Source organism: Coccidioides posadasii, chromosome 3, assembly GCF_018416015.2.
Source record: "Coccidioides posadasii str. Silveira chromosome 3, complete sequence".
NCBI lineage: Eukaryota > Fungi > Ascomycota > Eurotiomycetes > Onygenales > Onygenaceae > Coccidioides > Coccidioides posadasii.
In genome coordinates, this window is record NC_089409.1 from 4,651,623 (window position 1) to 4,665,494 (window position 13,872).

A 13,872-nucleotide genomic window follows, 5' to 3' on the forward strand; every position below is an offset into this window, starting at 1 on the left:
AGTCGAGAACTCGTTTGTATAATAAGCTCTAGATAAACTTCTTCTTTTTTAAGGACAATTTTCCTTTTTTGCACACGATTCCAAATCACACTCCCCCAAGCCATGTATGCACTCAGTATAGATTCTGTACTGGAGTTACAGTAACATCGCCTGGTGCGTATGTATTCTCCTATTGTGTTGAGAGAGGTATTAGTTACATAACTTACTCGTCACGCGGAAACTAACGACGGACTCAATTCTTTCATCAAATCAGCGCCAATGTCAACCCTCCCCGACCTCGAGAAGTTGGCAGCACCCAGGCAGACAATGGAGGAACCGTCGTGTATAAGCTTGTCTTTTTCGCCTCCCTGCCTCCCCAATCAAATCGAGCGATCTCCTCTAAGGCCTAGCCGGCCTTGGGATCTTCCACGCCTCCATAGTTTGAATGATGTCAGCGTCATGCCGTGGATTGCTTGGGAACTCAATCCGGCCATCAGCGAAGATAAGGGGGCGTGGGAGAGTTACAGGTAATAGGGAACGAATGGCAAACGTATGAAGTGTCATTTTTTTTTTTGGCAACTATGGAACCTTTTCATTCGATGGTCACCAGAGCCTGTTCTTCCCTAGGAAATTCAATTTTGAATTTCTTGTTTGAGTTTTCCTTGGAGAGAACTTATATTCGATGGTCCACTGGTCGTATGACCGTGTTTCCTATTTTTATGGACTACTCTTGAAAGCGCAGAGAGAGAGAGAGAGAGAGCGTTGGTACTACTAGAAAAGAGATTGAATGATACCATTTTGTTGATTTGTTTTCAGATTTGAGTATACTGATATATCGGGTTGTGACTTAACACGCAAAGCTCCTTGATAATGACGTCAACGTCAAGAAACCATGCCTTCGAAAGGTCTCCGGTCGACGCAGTTGGACAAGGAAGGCTGAAAGAATATGTGGTGGCTGTCATGGCACAGAAGACACAGGAACAACGGTTTCAGCGTCGCACATCTATATATCAGAAGCACAATCTTTTGGAGCATATCAAGAAGAAGTCGTGGTGTGGCCCACCGTCAGAGGTATGGCCAACCTAGCCCTTGAGCCTTCCGTCGTTCTTCTATTTGCCCGTTGGGGCCAACGTAGCCTGGCTCTGGAGACGACCAATCCCTAATATTTACTGTCTCAGACTATCTATGGCGGCCTTTCTGCATCTGCTGCTGAAGATGACATCGGCATTGCCCTTGCGGTTCGGGATACGACGTACTTCCTCGATTTTGCCGAGCAGCATTTCCCTCGTGACGAAACTAGCAATGCCGCCGAAATGATAACGGATTTCGTCATTGATCAGGTTCGGAAATATAAAATTGAGCATTTGGAGAAGTTTATCGGCATCGCCCTTCCTATCAACCTTGCTGTTCATTGCCCTCGCCTTTGCCCGCGGTTATGGGCCGAGCTGGATATTGTTCCCTTGGTGCTGCATGGGAAAGGCGTGCATAGTGTTGGCTGGATCAATACAGAATTGTGGAACTCGAAGATGCTGGACGAACAGGCTGAGTCTATTGCTCGGAAATGTATCACGTTAGTAATACTCTGTGTGGAGGCAGGCCCATAATTATCCTTAATCTATAAAATCGGGAGCTGATTGCGTACCAGATTCTTCGGCCCGAACAAAGCACCCTTGCTGCAGGTCGGCTATCGAGGAACTGTTGAGGTGGATGCAGGGTTCCATGCTGTTTTAGCTACAGTTCGTGACTATGAGAGGACCGTTCGCGAAACGACTTGGGCTGCTGTGCAGAAGTATGCGGCTGATATGAAGGAACGAAATGTCAAAGTTGCTTTTTTTAGTAGTACGCCTCAGGGCGGCGGCGTCGCTCTCATGAGACACGCTCTTGTGAGATTTTCCGAAGCTCTTGGGACTGACATTAAATGGTAAGGATATACACATACTTTAAATTGAGAGGAACAGATATTGATCTACCTCTTGATAGGTATGTTCCACGACCGAAACCAGGGGTATTCCGCATCACAAAGACAAACCACAACATTCTTCAGGGCGTAGCCAGGCTTGATGAAAGGCTCACAGAGGAGAACAAAAAGCAGCTCACAGATTGGATCGCGACGAATGCCAAACGTTACTGGTTTGGAAAAGGTGGCCCGCTCGATCCCCCGGAGAAAGGAGGTGCCGATATTATTGTGATTGACGATCCACAAATGCCCGGTTTGATACCGCTGATTAAAGCGGCTACTCCAAACCGGCCAGTCATCTATCGCAGTCACATTCAGATTCGAAGCGACCTGGTAGATGATCCCTCGACGCCGCAGGCGGAAGCCTGGGCGTACTTCTGGGAGAGCATCAAACAGGCCGATTTATTCATAAGTCATCCCGTCAGTGCGTTCGTGCCATCAACCGTGAACCCTGAATCGGTGGGATACCTGCCTGCTTCAACAGATTGGTGAGTTGGCATCTGCGGCTGTCATGGTGTCAGAATGCGCGGAACTTAAACGCTAACGTCTCTCCTAGGCTGGACGGATTGAACAAAAATATGGAAGATTGGGATGTTGGCTTTTACGGCCGTGTCTTCAACGCAAAGTGTCGCGAGATCGGAATGACAACCATCGATTATCCGAAGGGTAGGTTATGATAACTGATAGCTATATAAGCTTTTTTTTCCCCCAAGGCGCAGGTTGCTCATACAATCATTTTTTTCAGATGAGTACATCGTCCAAGTCGCGAGATTTGACCCTTCGAAAGGAATCTTCGATGTTATTCAATCCTATGCCAAATTTTTTGACAAGATAAAATCGGAGACGACACCCCCAAAGCTCCTCATCTGTGGGCACGGGTCAGTCGATGACCCTGATGGGGCCGTGATATACGATGCCGTCATTGAATACCTCGAATGTCAAATGCGCCACCTCAAGCCTTTCATCTGTGTGATGCATATCCCTCCCTCCGATCAGATCCTCAATGCGATCCTTTCAAAAGCCAGGATCGCTTTGCAGCTGTCTGTACGAGAAGGATTTGAAGTCAAGGTTTCCGAAGCATTGCATAAAGGCAAACCGGTTATCGCCACTCTTGCTGGAGGTATTCCGCTCCAGGTCCAGCACGGCAAAAATGGTTTCCTCGTTGAAGTAGGAGATACCGATGCCGTGGCGCAACATCTCTACGATCTTTGGACCGACGATGAATTGTATGATCGGATGAGTGAGTATGCACTGACAAGCGTTAGCGACGAGGTTTCCACGGTCGGTAATGCCTTGTCTTGGTTGTATCTTGCAAGTCAAATGACCAAGGGCAAATCCTGCAAGCCGCATGGTCGATGGATAAATGATATGGCTAGAGAGGCAGCTGGCAAGCCTTACTTAGCCGGCGAAAATAGATTGAAGAGAGAGGTTGATGTTAAGCCGGCGGGTACTCTGGAGGACTGATGCAGTTTGGGGATGCTTTTATCTTGAATATTCTCAATTGCGCCTGATCACGATCTTTTTTTGTAACTATACATTTCTGATCTTTAGTCAGCTGCATGTTTTACACACAATCAGACCAGAAGAAGAAACAATCTTGTTTGCTAAACCGTGTTTTGTGTCTATTGCTCATAGCACTTGTGCATAGGGACAGTGGATTTTGGTATTCCTCTAGCTACCCGGTTAGTTAACTAGCCAGAAGTTATTTATTAAGCGTAGAGAGTTAGATGTCAGAAGCCCAAGTAAGGATTCGTGCAACTTCTTCCATACCTAGAATTCAGATAGTTGATGGCACACCACAAAGTCATGCCGACCTCACACTGTTAGGACTAAGATTCACCTGCTCAACTGCATCACTTTATATAATAGAATACCAGGCCTTTCTCAAGGCCAACTTTTATGATTATATAATTGGGTTCCTTCTCACGTGCGATGAACTCTCCTTGGGCTGCTGCTGGGGAGCGTCCCCTGTTTTGCATCCCTTGAGATTGCTTTCTTCACCATCCATTTTTCTCATTTGCAGACAATCTTCAATGTGTCAAATGACTGGAGAGAACAGGACAATGGAAGTGCGCAAAATTCCTGGGTTCTACTATGGTAAGGAAGGCTTCTCTTTTTGCCTCAACAAGCATGATCTCAGTCTTGTTCTCGGCGACGAGTGATGAGAGACTGCATGTTTCTCTTTTTGGTTTCTTTGGGTGTGGACCTACGCGTGAGGAGCACACTTGTTGTTGCTAGGCTTGATGGCTGTCTTGCAAGTCAAGCCGATTATTCTGCTTCCTTTTCCCATCTTGCATCTTTTTGAACAAACAAGGGCTTTGACAAACGACCCGCACTGCATGACATATTGGGAGCCATGGACTAGAAAGAGGCTACTACTGTGTGGAAACCACACTGTCTGCTGGCTGCAATTATTCTCTGTTATTGGTTTTATGCCTTATAAATTGCTTTTCATGGCATAGTCCTGACCTTTCTCCCTAGACCCGGATAAGAAAAGATATTTTAAGCTTCAGGAAAATTACCAAGTTCCCCAAGGCTCCAGATACTCGAGAGGGGAGGTTAGCAAGCGGGAAGAGTCTGTAGCGGTGGGTACCTTATCCTTTGCTTTAGATTCTCCATCTCGAAAATGCTGATCAAAAGTTAATAGAAACGAAAGAAGGTTGAGTCGTTTGAAGAACGTCTGGCCTCGGAGAGGATCACGCCCTCAAGGATTCTCCATCATCCTCTTTTCGGGAACTTGGGGCTCCAACGAGAGATCGGACAGCATGGACCACGTGCAAATGCTTCTATCCGCGACCGTAGCAAGGCCTGCGTTGGTCTTCTTGGGCGTGACACCCTCGTCGACGTTCGCTCTTGGAATGCCGGACTGACAGTGAAAAACGTGGAGAGAGACCCTCGTACAGCACGGCTTTTTACAAGTAAGTTATATTTACACCAGCTTTGAGTCTCTCAACATTAATCTTGGTTTGGGCGCTGATGTACATTCTATCTAGCTCTAAATGTAGCTGGTCCTTCTGGATTTTGGTACGCTTCACCTTGTGCATTTATATCAAGCTCGCTGACATGAGCTACAAGTGCTTTCCCTCCTCGATCTCCAGAATATCCATGGAGATACGACCCTACAGACCACTGCCATGATTTTATGGGGAGGCGTGATGACTATGTATGTGCGACAGAGTTAGAAATGTTTTCCTATTTAGGGCCTAACCAGACATAGATTGAATCGATTTCAATTTCTCATGCCGGACATATGATGTAAGTTTCAATGATTTTCCCGGTTTCTAGACTCCTGGAATATATCCCTATTAACTCTCTTTGAAGGGCACTATCTCATAACCTTATGGGCTTAAGCGTCAATCTGACTATTGGAAAGCTGCTGACGACGAATGATCCTGACTTTCGCCGAGGGGAGACGTTCGACGGTATGGAACACCCCTCGACTTCAAACTACTTCAGCATCCTCTTACTTTATGTAATGACACGGATACAGGACCTTTGGTTTGTGTTAGCCGTCCCGGATGGTCGAATTGCAACATTGCCCCTTCGCCGGATACTGCTACTACTACGTTCACAGTGGGTTGTGGTATGGACTTGATTACTGTTTCCAACAACGAGAGTCAGTGGATACTTGCCACAGCTAAGAAGTTCAAATCGCCTATTCGATCTGTCGACTGGCTCAGTCGAAATGTGATCATTGCGGGTGCGACTAGTTCAAAGGTGTGGCTTTACGATGTTAGAAGTCAAGGCTCAGTCGCCAGGCTCCAGCATGCACATGGCGTACAGTCTCTTAGAAAGCTAGACGACTGGAGGATTGTCGTTGCTGGGGCGAATCTTACAGTATGTCAATGAAACTCCTCTTGAGAAATATTCCACCGGATGCCATTTTGTCAATTCTCTTTACCGCGCGAGAAGATCTATAATGCTAATGCGGTATTTGTATCGGATAGCTGAGCATGTACGATCTTCGATTCGCGTCTCATCGCACAGATGACCGCCCTCGGCCTAATAACCCGAGTCATAAAGCGACTACACCCTATCTGAACTTTTACGATGTGCAGTGCAATATCTTTAATAATATAGATGTCTGTCCGGAACTGGGTCTTCTCGCTTGTTGTTTGTCTTCCACCTCCTTCCACCCGAAATTTCATTCCTATTAACGGGCCATAGCATCCGAACAACGAACTGTCCAGCTCTACTCGCTTGCCACGGGTAAGAGGCTCACAACTGACCGGGACTCGAAACCAACTAGAGCCATCCGTCATTCACTTTTAGGATATAACTTTCCGGAAAACCTTGCATCATATCAATATCCAGGACCGATCTCTCTCGTGAAATTCGACAATTTGCCGGACCGCCTCGATTTACTTAAAGATTACGAGGATGATGAACGGGACTTCAGCAAGGGAGGGCGCGCAGGAATACCGAGCCTTTTGGTTGCTTCTGGGAGTGCCGTGGACGAGTGGCATTTGTGAAGCGGGTCATGCTCGATTTTGTTACCTCCGTATCGCCTTTTCTTCTTGGGTGTAGCGGGCGTTTTGACTTGGAACTTTAGGGCTAATGAACAAGGATAAAACCATGGCGTAGTATGGCTAGGCACAGGCCTTAGGTGCTCTTAGATCGAAGGATGATCTTGGGTGACCACTGTTGTTACTTGATATGTCTGTACATGTATGAGTGATACCCCAGTTTGCTGGAAAGTCTTTTTTTACGGGGAAATAAATACCTAAATGGATTGGATTTCAATCGATCTGCCTACGAACACACTTGGAAAACGTTACACCCTCCAAAGATGATCTGTTAAAACTGACTGTTATACATAGCACGACTATAAATCTAATTCGGTTTGTAGATACATCCCGTTAACTCCATGCTTCATATCCATCCCTATGCAGGTAAAATACTTTTTTTTTCCAAGGTCCGTAAATAAACATGAAATTAGTTCTAGAAGGAGTTGCAGGAAATTTTTATTAAACTCAAGCAGTCGCTCAAATCGCTGTCACATTCCTCTCTCTTCGGGGAACTCATCCGCGAGCTTAAGCCGTGCAACTACATTCATGCTGAAAAGCTCCTGAACCAGTAACTTCGCTGCATACGGAATCACCATTTTCACCACTCCTCTTGACGTCTTGCAGCGCTGACACCAGCCCAAGTAGCCCATAAAACCGCAGTTTTCGCACACATCAACTTCGTGCCGATCAGAGGAAATCATTAATCGCTCCAGAAGCAATTGACTGGTACCGTATGCAATGAGACAATCACGCTCCATCTCTCCCAGGCGGAGACCACCATCCCGTGATCGACCTTCGGTAGGCTGGCGAGTGAGGATAGCCCGCGGTCCACGAGCTCGGGAGTGCATCTTATCTTGGACCATATGTTTGAGTTTCTGGTAGTAAATAGGTCCAGTGAACACGTAGGCGGGGAGGGCTTCGCCCGTAATACCAGAGGTGAGATAATCCTTGCCACCATAGTTGAAGCCCTTGGAGATGAGTATGGCTGACATTTCTTCGACAGGGCTGCCACCAAAAGCAGTGCCGTAACCAAATTGGCCTGAGAGGATGCCGGCTTTGCCGGCGACAAGTTCGAGCATTTTACCGACTGTCATACGAGAGGGAAAACCGTGTGGGTTCATGATGATATCTGGGACTATGCCCTGGTCGGTAAAAGGCATATCGGCTTGTTCAGCAATGATGCCTACAACACCTTTCTGTCCGTGGCGGGATGAAAATTTGTCGCCAACCTCTGGGCGACGGGTTTGTCGTGTTTGTACTTTGAGGAGTTGATTTTCGCCTTCCGTCGTAGATATCATGACTTTATCGATGTAGCTTGGATCCGGAAGTTTGTAGGTTTGTGGAGATGGAATGTATGCAATCGGCCCTCCAGCGTCTGAGCCAGTAATTCCGGAAGACAAAGCATTCTCAGGCGTTGCTTTATTGATGTAAACCTCGCCGCTACTCACCTTCTCTCCCACAGCTGCCAATCCGTCGTTATCAAGTAGGGCGTGCTTACGAATAGGCACACCATCCTGGCGGTCGGGTCCCAGTAATCGATCCTTTGTTCCGTTTGAATAGCTCTTGAGATTCGCTGAATACTTACGGAAGACCTGGCAGCGTCCAAATCCACGGTCTACTGACCCTTTGTTCAGTACCAATGCGTCCTCGATATCGTAGCCGGAGTAACTCATAACAGCGACCGTGGCACTTTGACCAGCTGGTAATTTGTCATATTTTACAAGTTCTATGGTCCTCGTCTTGACCATAGGTTTCTGAGGATAAACCATTGTGTAAAGTAAAGAGTCAATGCGTAAGAACTGATTATTTGCAATAGCACCTATGGCTTGTTTACCCATGGCGCATTGGTAGGTATTTCGGGGTGACTGATTGTGGTGTGGATAAGGAATAAGGCCGGCGACAGCACCAAGAATAGTGAAAGGTTCGATTTCCAGGTGGGTAGTATTTTCATTTATCTCATTCTCGTATACCGCAATGTAAGAATCGTTTTCTTCGTTAACATCAAGATATTCGACGAGACCTTGAGCGAGGAAGTCATCGAATTCCATTGTTCCATTGCGCAGCATGCCAAGATGGAGATCGGTAACCTTCGACTTCTGGTTCTCGACAATGATCAGTGGACGACAAATTCGGCCATCATCAGTAGCAATATGGACGGCACTTTGGTGATGGTTAATGTATACGCTCACAAACTCCGAGACCCGGCCCATTCGTCTCAACCTTCGGAACGAGTTTAAGAAATGTTTTGGGCGGCGAGTCAAAGCAATAGGCGAACCGTTTAAGAATATAATATATGCTCCTTGGCCGTAAAACTCCCGTCCTCCCACCGCCTGCACATCTTCAGCACCTAAAGCAAACACAAGTTTCCTCACCGGCTCTTCCTCGTCATTCGTAGTGATATGTGTCATGAGCGCAAGATTCTTGACGAGACCGCAGGCTTCACCCTCAGGGGTATCAGAGGGACAAAGCATGCCAAATTGGGAGGGTTGGAGAGCTCGAGGACCGCTGACTTTCCGAGTTTTTTCGAACTGACTGGATATACGAGTCATCATACCCAGTGCAGATATGTAGCTTAATCGACTGAGCACATGGGTAACTCCTGCACGCTCCATGCGAAACCGCTTGAGACTCCAGTTGCCCGTGGATATAGCGCGATTCATGCCCTGCGTGATATGATTTCCGTGGATTGCAACCACGCTGAACGCGTCGAAGGCTTCGGTTCGTACAGGCTTCTTCAGCACCTTATCGATGTTCATTTTAATATCGAAGCAAAACTTCTTAAACAGGTCCTCAAACAATAACGCAAGGAGCTGGCCGGCCAATTCCAATCGTTTATTACCGACATAGTCGCGATCATCAACCAAACTCGAATCATGCTTTGCCATTAAAACTCGACGAGCCATGTGAGCCACGTACAAAGCTTTGGGGCGAAAGTTCATGTTCTCCACCTGAACATGAGAAATGATAACTGAAGCGATGGCCTCGACTGCCTCCTGAATATAATTTCGACGGCCTCCACCAAAGCCATTAGGTTTTCGGGTGATTTTAATATGTGATCCAAGGTATTCCAGTGCTTGTTGTTGCGTATATATTCCAAGTTTGATAGATTCTTCGAAATTGATAGCGAAGTCTTCCTGGTATACGCTGTCTACTCCAGCCACGAGAAGCAACATTTCCTTATCAGACTGTATTCCCATGGCCTTTAATAAAATAACGACAGGTATATCATCACTAAGAACGTTATGTCTTAGATATATCCGATCCTTCTTAAGGATGACGTAACTCTTGGATTTTCTCTCGTTCGACGAACTATAGAATTATCAGAACTCAGAAGGTCATATCAAATATATATATATATATATATATACTTAAAAGAAGAGGGAAACAAAAACTAGTTCCGTACCTGGTGACAGAGGCCTGAACAATCTCTTTCTTCGGATCCGTTTCCACGATGACTCTGTTCTTGCTCAGCTGCTCCTGCACAAGAATCACCTTTTCCGTTCCGTTTACGATGAAGTAGCCTCCCGGATCCAAGGGACATTCGTGTAATAGGTACATTTCACGCGGTGATTTTTTCGAAAGCACGCATTTTGAGCTTCGAAGCATGACCGGCATGCGGCCAATCGCTGTTCCATTCCGCTTCACTCGTTGCCGTCCACGGACGTATTCAAAATCAACCAGGATCGGCGCAGCATAGGTCATATCCCGTAGTCTACATTCGTTTGGGGTAACGGTCGATTCGATTTTGAAGCGCGCATCTTCTGACTGCTCTTCATCTGCTCGGCGGGGGCTGCCGAGATAAATATCGTGAAATCTGAAAAATAGGAAAACCTAGTTAGCTCGACGTCCTCGTTATTTTCCCAATTAAATTAAGTGGCAGCGCAAACCTGATGTAGAAGTTTGGGTCCACATCACTACGGATTTCAGCACTCGCTTGGACGATCTTTTTCAGCTGTACCTCGACGAAGTAGTTGTACGAGTCGATATGTTGCTTGACGAGCCCTTTCACCTTCAAAAATGCAGGAAGAAGATTCCACTTGTCCTTTTCAGTGTTGATCGGATCGGTCAGGGATTTGTTATAGTAAAAAGGTTGAAGAAGGTCTTCAAAGTCCTAAACGCAAAATGTTCCGTGAGCTGATGCCTTCACTCTCTTGCATAGAAATAGCGGCTTAGATGGACGCACATCATGGCCTCTGCCTTTACGCTCACCAGCTGGGCCACTCTTTCTTCTGGCATCAGCACCACCCTCCTTGCCCTGGCTTTCGGCTGGCGCAGCCTTTATGTCCCCGGTCCGTTTCCGCTTGGAGTTTCCGGCAGGCATACCTGATGCGCCCGTGCTACTTTGAGCTGAGGGATCTGAAGTAGACTATGCGGGTATATTAGCGTTTCTATTAAATCTACAGGAAGATCACGCTTTGCACGAAGAAAAGCGCAAACTCGAGAAGTACAAACGTTTAGAGAATCCGCGGACGGGTTCTGCTGGGCAGCACCCTGCGGCCGTTTTTTCGGGGGCATAATTGGTTAAACTAATTCACAAACTATAGGCCTTCCATCAGCAAGGGAAAGGCGCACAATGTGGTAAATGGCAGCTCGACATTACCGCTCCGCGCTGGCGAGGAACTCATTCCGATATCTTTTTTGATGACTAACAAATGGAGGGAACCCTCACGATAACACGGGAAATATTTAATCCGCGTAAATTAGCCGCGCGGCACGGCGCTAAATTGACTCTTACGGATAAACAGTAATACCGGGCGCCGGAAGCAGCGCCCCCCGCAGCGAAATGCCATTGTGAAAGGGGCTTCGAAAGACCGCATGAGGAAGAGCTTCTGGGACAATGACTTGGTGCAAAATCAATTGGAGGAATACTGGCAATACTTCCTCGTTTTCCAGTTTTCCACCAATGAACAGAAAATGCCGGCTTCCCCTCCCCAACGTGCGCAATCACGGGAGCCGTTCCCCCTTGAATACTAGAGCCCGGATAGTGTCGGTCTTGTCCCTCCAAATTACCCTGGAGGTCACGCGTTGTCGGGTTTAATCTGGCATGGCGAAACGGGATGCCCGAACCCGAAAAGAAGTGCTTTTTATATCAGTTCGCGATGACTTCTTGAGACGCTACCGTGGAGCCACGGCCCCGGCCGGTCTTCAATCCGGGAGGGGAAAGGATAACTATGCACTGCTATCGGATTTCTTCAAGGTTGGGCCATTTTCCGAGGTGCCGCATCGGCGTTTTATCGCGATTCCCCTCGACCCAATTCGTCGGTAATCATCAGAACAGCTATTTTGCATGCTGGCTACGAGAACGAGCGTATAGCGGTACCTGGACAGCGGACTAGACTAGAGAGCAGGCGATTATCAAGCATATCGCCTTGCAATCTCTTCTTTTCCACCTGATAGAAGTCGCTCCATCCAGCTCGCATAGTTAACGGGAGACTCCATGAATTGGCTCGGCTCCAATAACTCAAATGCACGAGTGTGGGGTAACTGGATGGGGTCGGGGAAGGTAGTGCAGCGGGATGTGGTCCTATTTATTCAATGAGATAACTTTGAGACCTGGACATAGAGCGAATGGAACACAGATCAGGTACCTTTGCTTCATTCAGGCATGGCCTCGTTGACTTGGGCGCCCAATACTCCAACAGTCGGCGATCCCCCGGCGTGGATGGATCAGATCAGCTGTTTCGATGTTTTTGTGGGTGGTGTAATGGGGCCCGTGTACCTCACGATCGATGTAATCAGCTATATTGGAATCCATCCATCAACAATCTGTTTAGTTCACACCGGCCCCTCGTCTTCCAAGCCTTTCTACGCAAAGATGCGATGTCGCATGCTCCCCAAGGCATTAACTTAGCAATAGTCTCGCGTAGCTTCATGGATACCCCATCCTCCATAACGATGTCAAGTCCTGCACGTTGCACAGCGACCAGTGACTGTATTTTAACCTTGTCGAGCTGATCAGTCGTTACTCCTCACTTCCACTCCCCCCTCCCTAGCCGAATTCCTGCTCTGTCCTGTGCAGATCAACCCGATAAAGCTTGGGGATCATTCGGTCGGAAATCTTTACCAGCCCAGAAAACTCCGTGAATATGATGGATGATATCATTGGTCCCTCGCAGAGCTTCGGATCAGTCAGCGCGTATTACATGCATGGCATGCGGGAAGGGGAGTTAGTTCGTTAACCTGCGCAGTGGGCGGGTGAATCGTGGCAAGCTCGGGTTCGGAACGCTTGTCAGGGTGCAAAATGCAAAAAAAAGCCCATTTGCAATTCCCTGTTCGAGGGGATTTGCTGGTGCCCTTGTCGGAGCTTTGATGGATTGGTTGATTTGACAATTTCAAGGATTGATTTGCTTTTTTCTATTTCCATATACAGTACGCCTGAATCATGTAGTCTACATAGTACATACATCGACTAAGAGAGAGAGGGGGGGGGGATTTCAATAGTAAGGTGGAAGTTCAATTCGTGTGCCCTAGAGCTCTCCTCCGTTGACGATTTTGCATGGCGACTGGTATCTGGGGATGGCGCTGTTTCAGGTTTAAGACGATCGCAATTGCGATATGTGGAGGGAATCTACAAGCGAGTCAACTATTTTATTTGTCGACAAAGTGTGTAGCGAGTTGTTAATACGAAAAACGGAGATGGGAATCCTGTCTGGTGGTTCTGGTTGATAGACGAGCTTCCCAGCCCCAGCATGGACATCTTACTGTGAGGCGAAAGTTGGATCGTCAAGACCCTTGTCGACTGTTTCTCATCCGTAGCCACTTGTGATCCGACACCAAGGCTGCAGGAAGTGGCATGTTCTGGGCCTCTTGAAACAGACCAAGTGAGCGCCAGCAATGCCAGGGGACTTCGACCTGTGTTGTTCTAACTGTGGACTCAACGCAATCCACGTTGCCTCTCAATGATAGGACGCAAAGACAGAGGGAGTTATGCGTACATCCGCCCTACATATGTATGTGCGTAGGGGTGTACAGTACGCAGTACGTCCTCCGTGATCTGTAGCTGCATACAAACGGAGCTCTGTCCGTTGAGATGGGGATGTCTAGAGGCCGGACGGCTGGTTAACCCGCAAGCGAGGCTCCCTGGCCAAATTGGATCTGGGAGAATGGGATAGTCCAGTGCAACCGGATCACGGCCTTAGAGACCAGCAGCCTTCGTGGTTCAGAGACCGAAGAGGGATAATAATTGCTTTTGTGTCACGGCGAACGGTTGACAGGCCGTGCGTTGGGGCCGTTGGGCAAGGAAGTCCACGGTACATGGCGGGCGTTGGCGGTCCAGCTGCCGCTCGGGCTGGTTGGGCTATGAAACAGGCGGTGACCCCTCAGTGGAATCAGGTAGCGGGTACCTCTGCCTGACGCAACGCCATTTGCTCGGTTTCGCTGAATTTGCGCCCGCGCCATTCCAATCAGACGCAGCAGAAATTCGACATT

General features: G+C 47.7%; 3 protein-coding genes across 4 annotated transcripts; 2 read left to right on the plus strand and 1 right to left on the minus strand.

Moving 5' to 3' along the window:
- Positions 1-695: 695 nt before the first annotated feature.
- Positions 696-3,543, plus strand: D8B26_006447 (uncharacterized protein). Of its 2 annotated transcripts, XM_066125184.1 has the most exons (7): positions 696-740; positions 796-1,050; positions 1,158-1,549; positions 1,625-1,900; positions 1,960-2,424; positions 2,493-2,602; positions 2,682-3,543. In XM_066125184.1, exons 2-7 carry the CDS (start codon positions 850-852, stop codon positions 3,398-3,400), a joined length of 2,163 nt encoding a protein of 720 aa, XP_065981265.1. In that variant the 5' UTR covers positions 696-740; positions 796-849; the 3' UTR covers positions 3,401-3,543. The 2 variants fall into 2 exon arrangements, with proteins under 2 accessions (XP_065981265.1, XP_003069626.1); XM_003069580.2 differs by having other exon boundaries at positions 696-1,050.
- Positions 3,544-3,999: 456 nt separating this feature from the next.
- Positions 4,000-6,545, plus strand: D8B26_006448 (uncharacterized protein; the record flags this gene model as incomplete). Its single annotated transcript, XM_066125185.1, has 10 exons — positions 4,000-4,033; positions 4,418-4,521; positions 4,584-4,854; positions 4,930-4,960; positions 5,012-5,099; positions 5,154-5,191; positions 5,258-5,358; positions 5,427-5,773; positions 5,884-6,049; positions 6,104-6,545. 10 exons carry the CDS (start codon positions 4,000-4,002, stop codon positions 6,406-6,408), a joined length of 1,485 nt encoding a protein of 494 aa, XP_065981266.1. The 3' UTR covers positions 6,409-6,545.
- A 341-nt stretch (positions 6,546-6,886) lies between these two features.
- RET1 (DNA-directed RNA polymerase III core subunit ret1) lies at positions 6,887-10,993 on the minus strand. Its single transcript, XM_003069578.2, has 5 exons — positions 10,897-10,993; positions 10,628-10,810; positions 10,332-10,555; positions 9,848-10,258; positions 6,887-9,753 (listed from the first exon to the last, which is right to left on the minus strand). Exons 1-5 carry the CDS (start codon positions 10,957-10,959, stop codon positions 6,933-6,935), a joined length of 3,702 nt encoding a protein of 1,233 aa, XP_003069624.2. The 5' UTR covers positions 10,960-10,993; the 3' UTR covers positions 6,887-6,932.
- Positions 10,994-13,872: the final 2,879 nt, after the last annotated feature.